Source organism: Lucilia sericata, unplaced genomic scaffold, assembly GCF_015586225.1.
Source record: "Lucilia sericata isolate MDLA Ls3-8-SP2 unplaced genomic scaffold, ASM1558622v1 Contig000247F_arrow, whole genome shotgun sequence".
In the NCBI taxonomy this organism is placed as follows: domain Eukaryota; kingdom Metazoa; phylum Arthropoda; class Insecta; order Diptera; family Calliphoridae; genus Lucilia; species Lucilia sericata.
Window position 1 is genome coordinate 161,732 of NW_023994273.1, and position 20,439 is coordinate 182,170.

A 20,439-nucleotide genomic window follows, 5' to 3' on the forward strand; every position below is an offset into this window, starting at 1 on the left:
TACATTGTGCAGGTTGGATTACTTATTGTCACCGAATATCGTGCACTTAGTAGCTCAGAGAGTCTACCACATTATGATCCCTGTACCACCCAACTGGCAGCCGACATCTCATCCTCAATAACGTTACCTTAATTCTGCAATCTGAATTTTTTCCTTTTCTGGACCAGCACTCCCGTGGTGATCCCTACTCAAGCAGTGCATTGTTTTATACTTAGGAAAGTAGGTTGTGGAAGGTAGGATAGAGGGAGTAGTGTTTCTGGATATTTGATTTAATTTTTTACATCGAAAGTGGGGCGGGTAATACTTCTGAATGGAGTTCGTTCCACATACGAACAGCTCGGCTGAAGAATGAATTTTCCCTGATATGTGTTAAGCGTTCCACTGACCAATCGACACCAATCAGTATGTTCATGATTGGGAACAAGTTTCCTAGTTTTAGGGGTACACAGTCCATTGTAATATCGATAGAACAGTGAAATTTGCTGCACGATGCGACGGTGCTCCAGTAAATCAATGCCGATAAGTACCTTCGCCCTGTTCTGAAAGCGGTCGAATAGCTCAAAATAAACTTCGAAGCTCCGGCCATATGTATATAGCCATTTTGTGATGAAACATTTTCCCTCCGTTTGTCCATGATTTGAAACATTGTTTGGCCGGGCATTTTTGCTGATGTTAATAACAGCTAGAATCAAAACTTATACCCTACAGCACTGAATTTTCCCTGATGTGGTTAAGCGTTCCACTGACCAATCGAATCCAATGGGTATGTTCGTGATCGAGAACAAGTTTCCTAATTTTAAAGGTACAAAATCTATTGTCATATCGATAGAACAGTGAAATTTGCTGCACGATGCGACGGTGCTCCAATAAATCAATGCCGGTAAGTATCTTCGGCCTCTTCTGAAAGCGGTCGAATAGCTCAAAATAAACTTCGAAGCTCCGGCCATATGTATATAGGCATTTTCCCTCCGTTTGTCCATGATATGAAACATTGTTTGGCCGGACATTTTTGCTGATGTTAATAACAGCTAGAACCAAAACTTATACCCTACAGCACTGTAGCGATTTTTTAATGCAAAAAATATTGATTTTACATTTAAGCCGGGAAACAATGTCAGTCTGTCCATCCATTTGTTCATTTGACGGTACGTCCTTTCAGCTAAAACTTGTAAACAAACTACAGGTCGGAATATGGACACAAGTTCACAACATTCAAAACCAATAGTTATAATCACTATATGGCCAATGAAACCATATTCAAATGTCTGTCAGTCCGTGTGAAACTACAGATCGGAATATTGAAATTAATTATGAATCGGTAACAGGATGAAAAATCGATGTACCATATCCATATAGCATGACCGATAATATTTTTCTATAATTATTTTTAATTATAAAAAAATACGTTCATAACTGATAAAACTCTCTTTGGTCACTATTTAAACATTATTGATCATAAATATTTTATTAATTTATTTAAATCTATAATTTGTTTACCACCTGTTTTCTTACACACTTTACACCAGCTGTAGGTATTTAAAAGGCGATAAAGATAAAATAACTCGACCACCAGCAAATAACGCTTAATATTAATAAATTAACAATCAATTTAATTATTAGTCGTGCTAAAGTTCAGTCCACATAAACATACTTAAACATTTTTGTCAAATCATTCACTAATCTGTTGATAAGCTTTTAGGGTCTTTACTTAGCTAATAGAAAAATAATTGGAATTTATGGTTAATCATAAAAAGTTACAGATAATACAAAACAAACCTATTTATGTTAAAATTTGAAAGAGAATTAAAAAAACAAAATTGTCAACACTGTTTTCTCTATAAAAATCAATATCAACTATATAAATAAATACATATTGAACTTTGTTCCACACATTTCTCTTAGTAGTTTACTAAACTCTCTCCCTTTTTCTCTAGCACTATCACCAGATCTTTCTCTCACTCTCCCTATATCTCTCTAAAAATGTATGTACTCTTATTATTAAAACTCGTGTGCACCCTTTTCTTTCAAATGATTCACGATTAATACCCACTGGAACTGAATTATTATTTTTATTTTTTTTTATTAAGCACAAGCTCACCGAAAGAATTGACCCATTTTTTGTATTATTATTTATTAACAAAAATTACGATTTATTTATATAAAAATAGCAAACTAAACTAATAAATTTATGAATTCTTTATTTAAAAGTGAATGAACTAAACCCACAATAAATACAACAATTATAGTAACAAAACGAAGAAGAATAAGAAAATAAACAAACTAAAAAAAAAAAACTTAATATTCTCACACGTTCTATAACAACAAAATTTTTATAATATGTATACAACAACAAGATTATTAAATATGTAAATAAATACGTTGTTGGTCTTTTGCTCGCTTGATACGGTTGAATATGATGGAAGAGTGGCAATAAGTGGCGAAATTAGATAAAGTACCTAGAAAAGTACTTTTGATACCAGATATTTTTGGTGATGGATTTTTATTCGATAAATTTCACACATAAAGAAATTTTTTTTATTAAAATATAAGAAACTTCCATACATGTATCTAATATATTTAAAAAAAAAGCGAAAAACCGAACTTTTAGTGAATCATCGAATTTGGAGTGAAAATTTGAATCTAGAGTGAAAATGTTAATTTTTGGTAAAAATTTTAATTTTTGGTGAAAATTTTAATTTTTAGAGAAAATTTTAATTTTTAATGAAAATTTTAATTTTTAATGAAAATTTTAATTTTTAATAAAAATTTTAATTTTTAATGAAAATTTAAATTTTTAATGAAAATTCAGTTCAGTTCTAGTTCAGTTCTAGTTCAGTTCTAGTTCAGTTCTAGTTCAGTTCTAGTTCAGTTCTAGTTCAGTTCTAGTTCAGTTCTAGTTCAGTTCTAATTCAGTTCTAGTTCAGTTCTAGTTCAGTTCTAGTTCAGTTCTAGTTCAGTTCTAGTTCAGTTCTAGTTTAGTTCTAGTTCAGTTCTGTTCTAGTTAAGTTTTAGTTCAGTTTTAGTTCAGTTTTAGTTCAGTTCTAGTTCAGTTCTAGCTCAGTTCAGTTCTAGTTCAAGTTCAGTCCTAGTTCAGTTATAGTTGTAGTTCAGTTATAGTTCAGTTATAGTTCTAGTTCAGTTCTAGTTCTGTTCTAGTTCAGTTCTAGTTCAGTTCTAGTTCAGTTCTAGTTCAGTTCTAGTTCAGTTCTAGTTCAGTTCTAGTTCAGTGCTAGTTCAGTTCTAGTTCAGTTCTAGTTCAGTTCTAGTTCGGTTCTAGTTCAGTTCTAGTTCAGTTCTAGTTCAGTTCTAGTTCAGTTCTAGTTCAGTTCTAGTTCAGTTCTAGTTCAGTTCTAGTTCTACTTATAGTTCTACTTATAGTTTTATTAAAAATTTATTATTTAGCAAAAAATTTAATTGAAGCCCATGAAACCATTTTTAAGATTATTAGTCCCACGGTCAATAAAAATTATATGCAGCATAAACACAATATAATCAAATGATTTCAAAACGTTTTGATTGAACGTAAAGACTTTCTATGATTAATTCTAATTGGCTGAATTTATTCAGAATGCATAAAACGGTTTGGAATTTTTCTTACTTATGTATGTATTAAAGGTATTTTTGCGTAATACGACCTTCGAGGGGGTAATAAGGGGTTAAATTGGAATTGTGTGTTTATATTAAATATACACATGTATGAATGAAATACATTTAATATTTATATACATTTTGAACATAATTTATAAAACAACATTGTATATTTGAATAATTCATAATGATAGAGGGAAAAGTATACAATAAAATACTCTGGGTACTTTTCTAGAAAAGTACTTTGCAATGCAAATAAATCATTTTTGAATAATATCAAAGTGAGATACAATCAGGAACCGACGATTACGAGATTAGGTATTTTATGATCTTAGAGAAAAATACTGATAAGAGATCATATCGACTTTCTCTCGCAAGGTAAAGCAAAAAAAAAATATTTAAGTTTAAAACTTTGTCCCTTCGGAAATCCCTCTTATAATCACTAGTGTGCAAAATAAACAATAAACACAAAATACTAAAAATACTCTTGAATGTGTTCATTGTTGTTGCTGTATTTTGCTATATATTTATTTGCCATTCCGACGATCATGCCACAAGTTCAATATGCCAAACTGATAACTTATCATTCAATTAGAAGCTTTCATTATTTGTCGATTTTTTTCGATATACAAAATTTATACGATAATACAAGGTGTTTTAGTTGTCCCAATGACGTGTATTATTTAATTTCGAACGAGTCATTCACAGCAAATAAATAATAAAAACTTTTTCTTATTCAGTTGATATAAAAAATATTTTTGTATTTGTTTTGTTGCTTAAAATATATACAATGTATAAAAAATGAATAGAATTAATTTATATACACATACAATTTACATTAGAAGACTTAAACAAAAAGAAATTAAAGAAAACTCATAGAAAAAAGCAAAAAAAAAAAAAAAAAAACTCTTTTACAAACTAAATTTCAACAAGTTTTAAGTAAATCCCACCCTCATGGGTGAGTAAAGCATACCGTTTATCAAACTTGATGCAATCGACAGTCTTATCACAACATTCTACACGATGGCGATTCAGAAAATGTATCAGTCCCAATTTCAATTGCAGCTGTGCCAATACCTGGGCAATGCAATGATGGGGCCCAGCACCAAAGGGCAGATATGATAGGGGTGTATGAGAAGGTTTCTGTTCCGGTGAAAAACGTTCCGGATCAAAGTGTTCGGGATTGGGCCAATACTAAGAAGACAAAAAACAGAGAACTCTAATTAAAAATCTAGTTTTTGAAAGGCGGAATATTTATGAAAATGATATAGACAATTAAAAACAAAATACCCACCTGAGAATCATAATGTAAAGCTAAATTAGATATATACACGGGCATTCCCTTTCTGGCCATACACTCGGCATGTGGACGGAATGATACAAAACGCCTCTTATTCAGTGGTGTACACTCTCTCTCCAAAAATGGCACTACTGGATATTTACGCAACGTCTCCTCCACCACCATACTCAAGTACGACATCTTTTCCACTTTCTCGAAATTCAACGATATCGGCGGATCCTCATCACCTATAGTCTTTCTTATCTCTAAATGCAAACGTTCCTGTAGCTTGGGCTGCCGAGCCAGCTCGTATAGGGCAAACGCCAAAGTCGAGGCACACGTTTGTATGCCGGCCAACTGGAAAGTGGCTGCCTGAGCGACTATATACTCCTGTTGATGGGCAAAATGGGATTTATCCTTATTAAGTTCCGCTTCCATTTTGAATGTCAATAACATTTCAATGAGATCATTACGCAGACCACCGTTTGTACGACGATCTTCCAGCATACTAACTACCAGACTACGCAAAAAGTCCGTATGCTCGGCGGTAAATAGTTTGGGACGCAAAAACTTCACCAACTTTGGTATTATAAAGATCAGACATAGATCTATGGCACGCCGAAAAGATATATAGAACATTTCATGACTATGATGACAAAGTTGAGCACGATACGTATTGCGCAGTGAATGTGTTCGTAGACCAAATGCTATGCTGGCAATCATGTCGGTATTGTAAAGATCACAAATATCTTTGATTTGGACTATGGGCCCTTCGCCAGTGTGTTTCATATCTTTGGTTAGTTTAGCTAAATACGTTTCTAAATCGTAGCCAATCTGAAAGTAAATGAAGAAACAAGAACAAATTTAAAAATTTTGAAAATGAAACAAGTTTTCTGACCAATTTCCATCCAAAAGGGTGTTATATGGATAATGTTTAATATTCCTTAGATTTCTTGGTGTTTTAAACATTTTAATCCAAAGTTACCTATCTAAAAATCACCCAGGACCAAAATACAACTACGATTAGGAAATTGTTCAAGTACTTGAACAAAGTGCTTGTACTTTAACCTTCAAAGGTTGAGACTACTCCCCACACATGTCAAGAATACTCCTCAAAGGACTAGGACTGGTCCAAAACTAATCCTAGTATATAGAAAAAACATAATCCATTTAACATAGTGATGTCCTAGGTTAGGACCACGTAATCCATCCATGCATTACATCGGAGTAATCCCAAAACTACTCCCTTGCTTAAATTATGGGATTACATGATCCGCAACATGGTTACGTATCCTTGACTGCATTACATAGGACTACTAAACAGATCATGTACTCCAATAATGTATACAGAGGAGTAGTTTTTGGATTACTTAAATGGATCATGTATTCCTATAATATTTGCAATGAATGTTTAGATGATATGAACGAAAATGTTTTTTCTATGCTGATATTTCTAATGCATTGCAATATTGGTACTGTACCCACCTAAAGTACATCAATCGATTCAGTTCGAGTTTAGCCTAAATATGGACTTTTATGTTTTCACTCAAAAATCGACTTTTGATGGGAAATATAGTGATCACAGATTTTAATTCTTTCTAGCGAAAGAAAAGGTTACCATAGAAAGCTTTTATATAGAAAAAGCTTCTCATAGAAAGCTTTATATAGAAAAAAAAATTGATAGAAAGCTTTTCTGTAGAAAATGTTTCAATATAAAGCTTTTCCATAGAAAGTGTTTCGATAGTAAGCTTTTTATAAAAAAGTTTCCATAGAATTGGCTCATATCATTCATTTGACCCAAGGATCAATGTTGTCAACATTACATAGAGTTGTCGTACGTATGTATATACTTTGACAACGAATGTTATTGAAAAATTATAAACAGTTTGGTGTCAATTTGGTACCAAGCGTGTTTAATTATTTTTCCCTCTGTGTATCTACGCAAAAATCGGCACAATTAAGTTCTATATAAATAATGCTGTCAAGTTTTGTGATGAGCGGATCCCAAATTCCATAGAAAATCCCCTCAGAAAATTACTTAAATGTCCATAATTCCATTAAAATGTCAATAATTGGGCACAAATAACTGCTATACAAGCAGAAATCTCTAAACTATGTTTTTATTATCGACCCATATTAATACATATATCAGAAGTAATGAAAAATTCAACATAAATTCCATATTATAACAAAATCACATTTTAAATATAAACATAATTGGGTGGCCATGCCCGTATTCAGAAAATTGGAAGAAAGAAAGTATTACTTATTAATCATTCTACATTCTACTACAGCGATTTTTTTAAATATGCATATACACCCTCTGGCAACCTTTGAAAACAACATAAAATAAGAACAACAAATACACAACACAAGAGAGCTTGCGATCATCATGAAGCATAGGGAGAAAGAAAGCATAAAAACAAAATACCTATAAGCATGTAAATGATGCCAGATTATTCTATAACTTAATGTTTATACTATACAAACTATTTGATATTTGTTGTTGTTGCTGCCACACTCATAAACGTACCTCTTCCATTAATGAAAACATTTGTTTCATTTTGGCCGTAGTAAATACCGGTGCTAATTTTGTACGTATATCACGCCACTCTGGATTGCGAGCAAAGAATAAATTCATTGCACCCATTTTATCTTGATGTCCGTCACATTTCGAAAAACGATGTGAAAAATTCACAAAATCTTCTATCAAAACTTGACGCACCAATTGTAGATCGCGCAACAATAATGCCGGCTGATGGAACAAATAAATGCCCACCAAAGGTTCGCGCGTAAAACGTTCATTGAAATAGTAATCGCGCAGCTGTAAGGCAAAGGAGTTTTGCATTTTTAAGACATCCTTAAGGTTGCCCAGCAAATGAGTCGGTTGCACAAATTTGACACGTCTGCGTTGCCAATACACATAAGTACGACGCGACCAAACGAATACTCCCGTCAAAATGGTTACAACAAATAATAAAATTGAAGTGGCATCCACCATGTCAACACGGTCACACACTCACTCACTGACACAAACAATGAATCACCAACAACAATAAAAATATTTTGATTTTTTTTTTTAATATTTTTCTGGTAGTAATTAAAAGAAAACTAAAGTAATAAATAAAAGAAAATTAAATTTTAGAATATTTTATTTATAATTTTTAGAATATTTTATTTATTATTAAAATAAAACGAAAGTAAAAGATTTACTGACAACGAGAAAATAATAATAATAAAATAAAAATAAAAAAGCTTATGGAATGAAAACAACACAGACACTACACGATTTTAGAACCCACGAACGCGCAGACTGCCAATTCTCTTCTGATATTTTGTTTTTAAACAAATGTCTAGACTCTACAGAGTAATTTTATAAAGTAGACTCTGCACTACAGAGCGAGCAGACGTAATTATTTTTGTTAAAATTTACGTTGTTGTACTATGAAAACGTTTGTACGTACACCACGTCTGGTTAATGAGTGGGCAGAATCAGCAGTAAACTAAATAGAAAAAAAAAACAACAACTAAAATCGTATACAAAAGACTACAAAAACTAAAACGCGACCACAATAACCGCAAAAACCGAATAAATACAACAACGAGAGCAGACAACAACAAAATCTTTTGTAAATAGAAAATATTCATACTTTCGTTCGTTGGCTTTATCAATTAATTGCAAGTACAAATTTTAATTCTCGTCATCAGACACAAAATAAAAAATTAAATAAAGAATTTGGGAGAGGGAGAGCAAAAATAATGTTATGCTCTTTGGTGTTTATTTAACAAAACAATAAAATATGTAAAACCTAAGCAAAGTATGATTCTGTTCTGAGATAGTGCGATGACGACATACAATTACTAACTTAATAATACCTATAAAAAGTAAAAGCATTCGGCTATGACGAATTTTATACACCCCACACCTAAAACATGTTAAATGGTAAAATGCTTAAACTTGACTAATGCTGGAGAGACAACAAAGACGAAGAGGAAACTTTCGACCGTTTTCTTTGTCAGATATCAGGACTTAGTTCTTTAGTTGTCCGATATTTCATTAACAGAAATAATTAGAAACAAGATTGAATCATTTATTTATGCCTCAGGTTGGTTCGATTCCATGTTAAACACGGACATGCGATGTCCTATGGGTGAGTCGAGCTAGGAATCATTATAGGATAACTTAACGGGTCCAGGATCGATTCTATGTTAAACATGGACATATGATATCCTATGGGTGAGTCGAGCCAGAAATCGTTATAGGATAACTTAACGGTTTTTTAACACAATCTGACATTGCCCTGCAAAAATTGGGACTATCCTTCAATGAACTGGTTCTAAACTAATCCAATTATATAAAAAACATATTCTATTTAACATTGTGATAGGTGAGGACCACGTAAAGCATTACATTCGAGTAATCCCAAAACTACTCCCTTGCTAAAATTATGGGATTACATGATCCGCAACATCAACCTATGTAATGCAGGCTTAGATGATGTTTATAGCCTGCATTACATAGGTCTATGTTGTGGATCATGACAACTGAACGGATCATGTACTCCAATAATGATAACAGGGGTTTGGTTTTGTCATAATAATAATTTTTCCAGCGCTACTGGAAAATTACAGCTTTTTAGGTTAGGCAGACCTTTGTGTAGGTCTGCAAACAATTTTTATTGCTCAAACAGACGATCATATCTAGAGTCCTAACCTCCGATTCGTAAATGCTTAATAAAGTTATTGATGGTTAATTGAAAAAATTTTGTATGAAAAATGTGCGTAATAAAGCTTAAAGAAACAACTAACATTATTATGAATACCGGGTTTGGGCTTTATAACGATCGAGTATAATAATACATTTAACGGTCTCTTTATTTCGCTGTGTTGCAAACGGAATGATGAAATCAATATTCTCTTTATGTTTATAATAGTAAGTATAAAATAAACGTAACGTACCTTTAAACAGAATTAAAGCGACGGGCGACTAATGCTACACCGAATAAAACTTCGTAACTAAAGCTTATATGATGCAAGCACAAGTTATTTTCATTCTAATAAATGGATCCACATTTGAGTCTTTCCGTCTGATGATTTTGAAAAGCCTTTGTGTCTATTGAAATCGTCAAAATATAAGTGATATCTGGAGTTCTGGTTCTTTTACGAAAATATCCTTGTTTTGTCTGGAATATGATGATTTTGGATTTAAAGCTTCGCTAACGAATCATCCTATCGATTTTGTTTGATACAAGCACTAGTTCTATTCATAAAATAAGAATCTCTCCTAAAAATCGAACATCAAGCCTAAGCGCAGTTTCATATTTTTCAGACAAGTAATCGACCGACTAGAGATCTCTAGAAAGTTAATTTAGAGCATGTATTTCATCGTCAATTTTATTCTGAAAATTCACAGAAAATACGCTTAACGCCTCAATTTCGCTTAAACTACACCCATCGTTCGTTTGACGTATTTTTAAGTTTAAAGAGCGTTGATAAGTTAAGAGAGTGAAACTTTATCAAAGCTCTTTAAACTTTAAGTACCCATTAATCAACATATAGGTATAAATACTTTCAGAAACATTCTAACAGCAGATGTTTTTTTCTTAAATAATCCACATTTAAATCACGAGTATTTGCACGTTTACGACTGCACTGTTCGCTCTCTTCACCTTCGATCAATAGACGTATTGTGCCGGTTTTGTTAATTATTTTGCATTTTTTATAATTGATTGTAAATAAAATATGCAGTTGTTTATTTTTTTTTAACATTTTCATTCTAAATTAAAATTTGTTTTGTTTTTTTAAATTTTCGTTTTATTGTTTGTTTTTTTTTTCAATTTTAAGTTTGTTGCTAAAAACGCCACTACAGTTATCAGCACAACTTAATTTCAAAATAAGCACTGATCTTAAGCATTTGTAAACAAAATAGTTTTGTTTTATTTTTTAAAAAATTAAAATTTTTTTATAAACGAATGTTTTGTTTTCGCTTTGTAATAATGTTGAGTTTGAGTGAGTGTGTGGCGAATCGTGTAGATATTTTGCTCTCTTACAAAGTGTTGCTAACCTTTTTATCTGTTAGCGAGTTTGTAAGAACTTGGTAAACTTTTTTAAGCTCGAAAAAAAGCTTATGTTAAATTTTATAATTTTTTGACTAATCTATACACTAGACTACAACCAGACTATAAACTAGACTATAACCAGACTATAAACTAGACTATAGACTAGACTATATACTAGAATATAGGCTAGACTATAGACTAGACTATAGACTAGACTACAGACTAGACTATAGACTAGACTATAGACTAGACTAGACTAGACTATAGACTAGACTAGACTAGACTATAGACTAGACTATAGACTAGACTATAGACTAGACTATAGACTAGACTATAGACTAGACTAGAGACTAGACTATAGACTAGACTATAGACTAGACTATAGACTAGACTATAGACTAGACTATAGACTAGACTATAGACTAGACTACAGACTAACTATAGACTAGACTATAGACTAGACTATAGACTAGACTATAGACTAGACAATAGACTAGACTATAGACTAGACTATAGACTAGACTACAGACTAGACCATAGACTAGACTATATACTAGACTATAGTGTTTATAAGTTAATTGTGGAATTAAGGTCTATAGACTAGACTATAGACTAGACTATAGACTAGACTATAGACTAGAATATAGACTAGACTATAGACTAGACTATAGACTAGACTATAGACTAGACTATAGACTAGACTATAGACTAGACTATAGACTAGACTATAGACTAGACTATAGACTAGACTATAGACTAGACTATAGACTAGACTATAGACTAGACTATAGACTAGACTATAGACTAGACTATAGACTAGACTATACTAGACTAGACTAGACTATAGACTAGACTATAGACTAGACTATAGACTAGACTATAGACTAGACTATAGACTAGACTAGACTAGACTATAGACTAGACTATAGACTAGACTATAGACTAGACTATAGACTAGACTATAGACTAGACTTAGACTAGACTATAGACTAGACTATAGACTAGACTATAGACTAGACTATAGACTAGACTATAGACTAGACTATAGACTAGACTATAGACTAGACTATAGACTAGACTATAGACTAGACTATAGACTAGACTATAGACTAGACTATAGACTAGACTATAGACTAGACTATAGACTAGACTATAGACTAGACTATAGACTAGACTATAGACTAGACTATAGACTAGACTATAGACTAGACTATAGACTAGACTATAGACTAGACTATAGACTAGACTATAGACTAGACTATAGACTAGACTATAGACTAGACTATAGACTAGACTATAGACTAGACTATAGACTAGACTATACTAGACTAGACTATAGACTAGACTATAGACTAGACTATAGACTAGACTATAGACTAGACTATAGACTAGACTATAGACTAGACTATAGACTAGACTATAGACTAGACTATAGACTAGACTATAGACTAGACTATAGACTATAGACTAGACTATAGACTATAGACTAGACTATAGACTATAGACTAGACTATAGACTAGACTATAGACTAGACTATAGACTAGACTATAGACTAGACTATAGACTAGACTATAGACTAGACTATAGACTAGACTATATTAGACTAGAGTAGACTCCCTTTAAGAAATGACTAAAATTCCACAATTAACTTATAAACACTAGTGTCGTGGCAAAATTAATCAAAAATGAATTTTATCTAAACATAAATCCCCAATTCAAGCATTTTTCTGAAAATTAGTTTTTCATCATATAAATTACTGGTCGCCCATACACAACTATAGTTTCTCACTTCTCTCATATTGGTCCATAGACTAGTTCCACGATTAATGACAAACATGCTATACATATTTAATATTGTTTTTATAAGTAAAATTCCCAACTGACCTTGTAATCTTATGAAAAAAATTCATTAGAAGTCAAAAATATTGACTTTTCTACCAAAAATTTGGTTAAAATGTCATATGATTTGTTTTACTCTTTTTCAGCATTTTACCCAGAATTCTGCCGAGCGCTACTTTATTTCAACTAAAGGTTAAATTTGACTTTTCAAACCCCTAAAAGTCAAAAGTCTAACCAAACATATTGTTTTAATGTCACTTTAGCGTGAATTTTAAATAGTTTCTTAGATTTTCCTAGAAATGTTTGTTTCAATTTAAACAACAATTAGAGCGTTTTTTACACTAATTAACTAAAAAAAGTCCTTGTCTGCTTTAACTAAGAAGGCCATAAATCTAAAAATAATTTAACTTACCTGCAAGGGAATAAAAAGCGATCCAATTTCTTGAAATCTAAAGTAAAAAACTAAAACATTTTTAACTCTTTCGCGATTTTATGATTGACAGTACCTGGCTGAGTAATAAAAAACTGAACTAAAAATCTAGAAAATCTAAATTTTTTTCTAAATCCTAACAAAAAGCAAAAAGGATGTGTAACGTCTATACAAAAATCCTTTTTACTGTAACAAATATTTACTGGGAATTCTTTTCGTTGTGAACAAAATGAAATAAAAGAGTTAAAAAATAAAAGTCTTTTTTAAATGAGTTGCTGATTTTTTGCCGTTTGTGAATGTCATCATAAAATAATTGTCACTTGGAATTCTAAGAACAACAAATACAAAACGAACGAAAACATGATTGTTAAAATTTCAACGTTCAAGGAAGTAGAGTGAACTAAGCAGTTCTCTTTTTAGACTAAACAACCCTTTATTCACTTATACACATACAAATAGCCAACTTTTTTACGATCCTTTTGTTAGCAAGTGTGTATGAGTGTGTGTGTAGGTATATAAACATCATCTGTTTCCAGGATATTTAACCCGTTAATATAGTTTTTAAATTTTCTTGTTCACTTAGTTTCATTTAAAAAACAATTGCAAATTGTGTTTGTAGGTCACTAAACAGTCATAAAAATCTTTTTTTTATTTTTTGGTGAAATCCTTAAGAAGGACTTGTATATGTCAATTAAAAAAGGGGTTAAAACATGCTCACAATTTGTTCTAGTCTACCAAAATCATAAAACCATAAAGTTATAAAAAATATATACTACGAACGAATATGGTTAAAGAAATCTTAAACAATGATTAACTAGAGAAAAAACCTTGAATTTCAGCAAATATGACTTTTATGGCGGTTTAGTTTTTTTTTCGAAATCATATCAAACTCTTAAGGTTTTGCTCTAAAAATGTCTTTAATCCTTTTTAACTCTTTCCTTCGACTTGGTTTTTGTGGAAAATCAACATGTGTAGGAAATTTTTTTTAGCATATTTTCTTTAAATTACTAGGAATGTTAAATTACTAGGAAACTCACATTAGAGATTATAAAATGGTCGCAAAGTTAAACCCAAATTTTTTATTGAACCAATTTCAGTTGAAAACTGTGTCAAAAAAAGGATTTTTTTCTTCATTTTATTGGTTTGACTTTTGGGTGTAAAAAATTTAATTGAACTAATTTCAAGCGAAATATAAGTCAATGTCGAAGTCATTATAAAGTGACAAAAGAAAGCAGTAGATATTTTGTTGGTCTTAAAGTTAAACCCAAAAGTCAGAGTTTTGTGTGTAGAATTTTTTTTATTGAACCAATTTCAGTTGAAAACTATGTCAGAAAAGGATTTTTTCTTCATTTTATTGGTTTGACTTTTTGGTTAAAAAAAATCTTAATCGAACTAATTTTAGACGAAATATAAGTCAATGTCAAAGTCATTATGAAATAACAAAAGATTGCAGTAGATATTTCATTGGTTTGACTTTTAGGTGGTACATATTCTTTTATAGACAAATTTTTAGGAAATAATGAATGTTAGGCAATATTTTATTATAACGTTCAGAGTCAAATTTAATAGAATATGATCGGAAAAAACTGAAATTGAAAAGTAATCAGTTTAAAAAAGCTTTACATATATTAAAATTTAAATTATTAATACCTACATATTAACACAGCAACGTCATTAGAGTCGATCATGCCGAATTTATACGATCAGTATGCCAGAGAATATCAGTTAAATAATACATTCATTAAATAAAAGCTCTACGTGTTGGCACCAGTTTATTATACCAAGTGCTTTTTTTAGATCCTTTTGTTCAAAACATCGCAACCTTTGGACTTTAATGCAGTTTCACACACTAACTCCAAAATAAAAAAGTTATATTACTCCGCTTGATTTCAAACTTACATCATTGTAGCCATTACCCAGTAAAATATTTTCAAATTTTGGTAATGAGTATTGTAGGTAATGTAGTTATTTCACACATTACTTGGTAATGAGTGGACTTTATTAATAAAATTATTTAATTTTTTTTGGGTAGGATTTGTTGCCAGATGTATAGAGCGTATGTCTAATAAGGAATTGGTTAATAGTTTTAAGTCTAGTCGATATTAGAAGATTTTTGAAGAAATATTGATTTGATAAGGGGTCGAGAATTCTCTTGCAGTAGTTCGGTGTGTCGGGAAGAATTGTCTTTAAGTGTTTGTTGTAATTGCAGATTTTCGATATTCAGTTTCTATCTCGTATCCGAACTGACAATCTTGGACTTACTGGGGCATATCAGAACTTATGCTGCAACAAGCTAATGGTCTGAATCATTGTTTGCAGTTCGAAACGTCCTTACATCCAAGATGCTAGATGAATGCATTCCATATACCACAATGTGATCTATTTGCTTCTTCGTGATTCTACACTTCATATGCGGTGCGTCCTATGTAGCCCTGTGAATATCACGATGTTTAAATCTAGTGCTACTTATCACCATGTTCCGAGCGGCGTCAAAGTTCATTAGTCTCATTCCATTTTCGGAGATATCGTCATTGAGACCACATTTTCCGACTGTAGGATCAAAAACATTCTCCTTGACAATTTTAGCCCCCAAGGGTGAATGGTTCCTTGATGACGCTTCTAATCTTGGTGTTATTGCATACCTGGGGAAAAGAGATGCTACCAATACCTCTAATCTGCCGGGCCCACAGTTGCTGGTCACTTGGTTGAGGTTCCTTAGGTATCCACGTAGTGGCTGTGGTTTAAATCCAAATTTGTGGAAAGGGACCCTTAGTTAATGGATTGATGCACGGTGAAAATTTCGGGATAAGTTTTTGCTAGTTTATAGCAGTGGTACAAACCACAGGGTAAGGCTGTGGATTAATAAATGTTGGATTTGAGCTGATAATGCAAAGATTGGGTATGAGTTGGTGTACGATCCATGGTATATCGCGATGTTTGGATGAAGTGAGATCATTGGTGAAAGTTGCTGGTGCTGCCCAGTTGCTGTTTTCGAAACAAAAATACCATCTCTGTAGTGTGGTTGTGCGACATTAAGAGGTTAAGGTATACACTGGGGTGAGTTTTAGATGACGAGAATGTTTTAGGGAAATGAACATTCCTCATATTATTAATAGGGTTTGATGTTAAGTACGTGCCTTCTATTATCTCTAAACTAGTAATGATACCTGTAATTCCTCAACGGGGCTATTATGTAAAGATAGATAGCTCAATTACTTGAGCATTGAAATCGTCAAGGATTATGTTTCGGGCATCGGTCCCTTCCTGTTAAAATCTTTTGAAACCGAAACCGAATTCGTGCCTTTCTGTGCTACAGGTATAATAAATGTCATGGTTTGCACTTTTACAGCTCTTTTGCCTTTGAAATTTACATCACCGATGCGGGAATGTTTGTTGAATACTTTACAATCAACATCTCATTTTCATAAAAATAAGAGATAGCGACTATTGAATATAGTCCCTCGATATACCTTATTTATCTGGTTTTATGTTTGAAATATAATAAGTAATTTGTTTAAAAGTTATTCCAAATTAAAAGTAATTTTTCTCAAACCTCTTTTTGGCTTATGCCCGCAGAAAAAGAAAATGATTATTAACAAATTACAAGTTCTAAAAATTTAGAAAAACTTCTATTTTCATGATATCAAGTTTGAGGCATGATGGAAAATTATAAAACTAAATATTCCTTAAAGAAAATTATAAAAATAAAGGTAGATTAGATAGAAGTTAGAAAATTGAAATATTCTCAAACCATGGGTGGTAACCTCAAATATAAAAGAAGAACCAAAAATCATATTTAACGATTATATAATTTGGTATGGTATATTTGTATAATAAGACACAAAGATCTTAATGACCAGCACTCCAAATATAATTTAATTAAATGAAAAAAAAATCTTTTGAAAAATCCACACTCACTCAGCGGTCAAATCAAAGGTGTAGCCAATTTTAATGATGAGTATACTTCATTGGTATATGATTTTTAACCACCAAAATATGATCAACCTGTGGTGATATTTAAAGACGGACTTAACGTTTGATGTAACCAAAGGTTAAAGGTGTAACAAAATTTTGACTTATTTTGACAGTTATTAAAGAATGAAAACAATAATTAGATTGAGATGAATAGAATTAAAGAATAGGAATGAAATTAAGTTATTATTGTGGGAACTAATTGAGAATTTTATTAAGTTTTCAAATAAAACGAAATATTTTTCGGAATAATTTAATTTGATTTCTATATTAAAAAATATTTTTATATAAAAATTTAAACGAAGAAAAGATTTTTAATATTTTAGAAAAGGTTTCTGGATTTTTATTCTTCCAATATGAGTTTAATAGATTTAGAGCAGCATGGTTTAGATTCAATAGTATTATTAAATGTTCTTTTATTGCTCCTCCTAAAATTTACTTCTAAAGAAGTCGTTCAAAGTCAAGGAATCAAAGAAATATTAATCTGTGTTAATCTCATCTGATGTTCTTTTCTGCACTCTTGTGCTTAGTATTGGGAAAAATTTTTTTAACTCCTCAAAAGTTCTTTATTTCGGCAGGAACTAAATACATTATTTATAACAAGCGGATGTTAACAAAAGGATATTTATTAAAAATTAAATATGAAATTTGTTTCCAAAAAAACTAATTTCTTTCTACACCTGATATATTCCTGACACCATATGTTGCAATATCAAAATTAGGAAAATTTAAAAAACTATAAAAACAATATTTATTGTTAATAATTTCCGAAAAACATAAAAAAATTGAAAACATATCAATAACTAGACATAAATATTTAAATACAGACATTTAGTATTAATTAACCCATCACAATGATAAACTCCAACATGAACAAAAAAAAAAAAAAAAAACGTGGAGAAAAGGTTTGTTCACATGTTACCCAATATACTAGACAAATAAAATTGAAACAAAAGGCCATAAAAAACATCATACAACACATGTTAGTTTAAGCCAAACTATTTTTCTTTTGTTTTAAACCAAAAACAGCGGTCAATGCTTATGGCCAGTTAAGTTACATGAAGTTAACAAAATACTATCAAACCACCACCACTAAATGTTTGTAGGTCTGTGTCTATGGTCTAAATGGCTCAACTGTAAAACATATAAAAATATTTGAAACTACTAAACGAGAACTGAAAACATTACAACCTGACACCAACTTATCAAAGATATAAAATTAAAAAAATAAGGAAAAAGGTAACGTGACTTGATGATGGAACAAGTTCATGTTTAAATAACAATTAAATTAAATTGGCTTGTAATTTTGTTTTGTTTTTGGCCCAAACTAAACTGAACTGTTGGCGGAACACTTTTAATGACCTGTAATTGCTTTGAACTTGCTTCATTTCAAATACTACAAGTGCCATGTGAGCGCCGAATGTCATTGATACCGGAAATTGTTGTTACATGCATTGAAATGGGAATAAATATTTTGTTGCAAGAGGTAGGAGTATTTTTTGGATAGGTTTTCGTTACGCTTATAAATTGGTATATAAATAATACAAATTTGGACATACCTTAATTTAAAAGTGACAAGGAAACATTTTAAGTGTTTGGGTTAATCACTATGTCAAAGGAGTTAAAAAGGACTTGTTCACTTATTCAAAAGGGTAGAGAGGTCTTTTTGATAAACGTACTAAACACATTTTAAAAACCAGTAAAATATTAATTCAATAAAAGGAGTCTAGAAACAATGTTTTTTTTTTTTTTTCAATTAAGAAGATTAAAAGAACTGGGACAGAACTAAAATAAAACTAGAATAGAACTAGAACAGAACTAGACGGAACTAGAACGGAACTAGAACGGAACTAGAACAGAACTAGAACGGAACTAGAACAGAACTAGAACAGAACTAGAACAGAACTAGAACAGAACTAGAACAGAACTAGAACAGAACTAGAACAGAACTAGAACAGAACTAGAACAGAACTAGAACAGAACTAGAACGGAACTAGAACAGAACTAGAACAGAACTAGAACAGAACTAGAACAGAACTAGAACAGAACTAGAACAGAACTAGAACAGAACTAGAACAGAACTAGAACAGAACTAGAACAGAACTAGAACAGAACTAGAACAGAACAGAACAGAACTAGAACAGAACTAGAACAGAACTAGAACAGAACTAGAACAGTGGCTCCTCAGAACAAACACTGTGTACAACTTAAAATAGCAAAACACATGTGTGAGAATTTCACATTACATATAGTAAATTTTCTTTTGTTGACCGTAGAAAACATAATTTACTATGGGGAAAAAATAATCAATTGGGGAGACCTTATTTTTCCCAAAACATCGTTATCACACACCCCCAATAAATAAACTCCAACTATAAAGCCAACAAACTGTAACAGAATTTTAATAAGTTGGACATGTTGGTAGTAGTAAAACACAAGTGGCTAAAAATGTAACTTTTTTGGCAAACCAAATATAAGAGTCAGTCAGAGACCATGTTTACCAAGTTAAAGTTTTGACCAAATGTAGACGTGTGTTTGTATATTATTTTGTATGTGTTTGTCTAACGGAAATGTTAGTACTATTGTCTACATGTTGTTACTGTTTGTTGGAAAAATGATTGAAGAACAAATGAATTTGTTGCTTGTTGTTGTTTTTTCCCTATTATGATGAAGGACCATTAGTTGTGGGGCCATATACGGTGAGAAGGGGTCTGATTTTAGAGGAGTAAATTTGTTAACACTTTAAGTTAAGTTAATGTAATTTATTACGGAATAATTTAGTATAACAAGATGAGTTGTTAAAGTTAAGTTAAAGCGAATGTGATAAATATTTTTACAAAAATATTTATCACATTCTTAAATCGACCTCTGAAATAATTCAATGGTATATATGTACATACGTATGTATGTGTAAAATTAACCAATTTAAACCCTTTTAAAAATGTTAAAACAACACTTACATATTAAGCAACAAATTGTGCAAAAAACTCTCCTTAATTTTTGGCCAACAACTCAAAACAAATTGCATTAAATCAAAGTAATCAACTCCTTAACACTATGGGCCTATTTTTGTGGTAAAAAAGTTTGTTTGTATATACATATGTATTTATTTACATAGGCATATGTGTTGTACAAAACCAAATGAATTATCACAATCAATCCTAGAAACTAACATTTTATAGCCACAAATTTTGCCTCAAAAGTGTTGTCATTGTCGGCTTACGTTTGGTTTTTGTGCCCTAAATCAAATATCAAACAATTTCCTTTACCA

The 20,439-nt window shown here is 31.4% G+C and overlaps 1 protein-coding gene across 2 annotated transcripts; it reads right to left on the reverse strand.

Moving 5' to 3' along the window:
• Positions 1 to 4,321: 4,321 nt before the first annotated feature.
• On the reverse strand, positions 4,322 to 8,352 carry LOC119602647 (probable cytochrome P450 6v1). 2 transcript variants are annotated; one of them, XM_037954276.1, is made up of 4 exons: positions 8,148 to 8,352; positions 7,401 to 7,978; positions 4,883 to 5,701; positions 4,322 to 4,782 (listed from the first exon to the last, which is right to left on the reverse strand). In XM_037954276.1, the coding sequence occupies exons 2-4, from the start codon at positions 7,866 to 7,868 to the stop codon at positions 4,507 to 4,509; spliced, it is 1,563 nt and encodes a 520-aa protein (XP_037810204.1). In that variant the 5' UTR covers positions 7,869 to 7,978; positions 8,148 to 8,352; the 3' UTR covers positions 4,322 to 4,506. The 2 variants fall into 2 exon arrangements, with proteins under 2 accessions (XP_037810204.1, XP_037810203.1); XM_037954275.1 differs by having other exon boundaries at positions 8,085 to 8,350.
• Positions 8,353 to 20,439: the final 12,087 nt, after the last annotated feature.

Coding starts and splice junctions, on each gene's coding strand:
- LOC119602647 (XM_037954276.1), bottom strand. CDS start 7,868: ATGGTGGATGCCACTTCAATTTTATTATTTGTTGTAACCATTTTGACG. Junction 5,702..7,400: donor TGTTTTCATTAATGGAAGAG/GTACGTTTATGA, acceptor ATTTACTTTCAG/ATTGGCTACGATTTAGAAAC. Junction 4,783..4,882: donor CTTTACATTATGATTCTCAG/GTGGGTATTTTG, acceptor TTGTCTTCTTAG/TATTGGCCCAATCCCGAACA.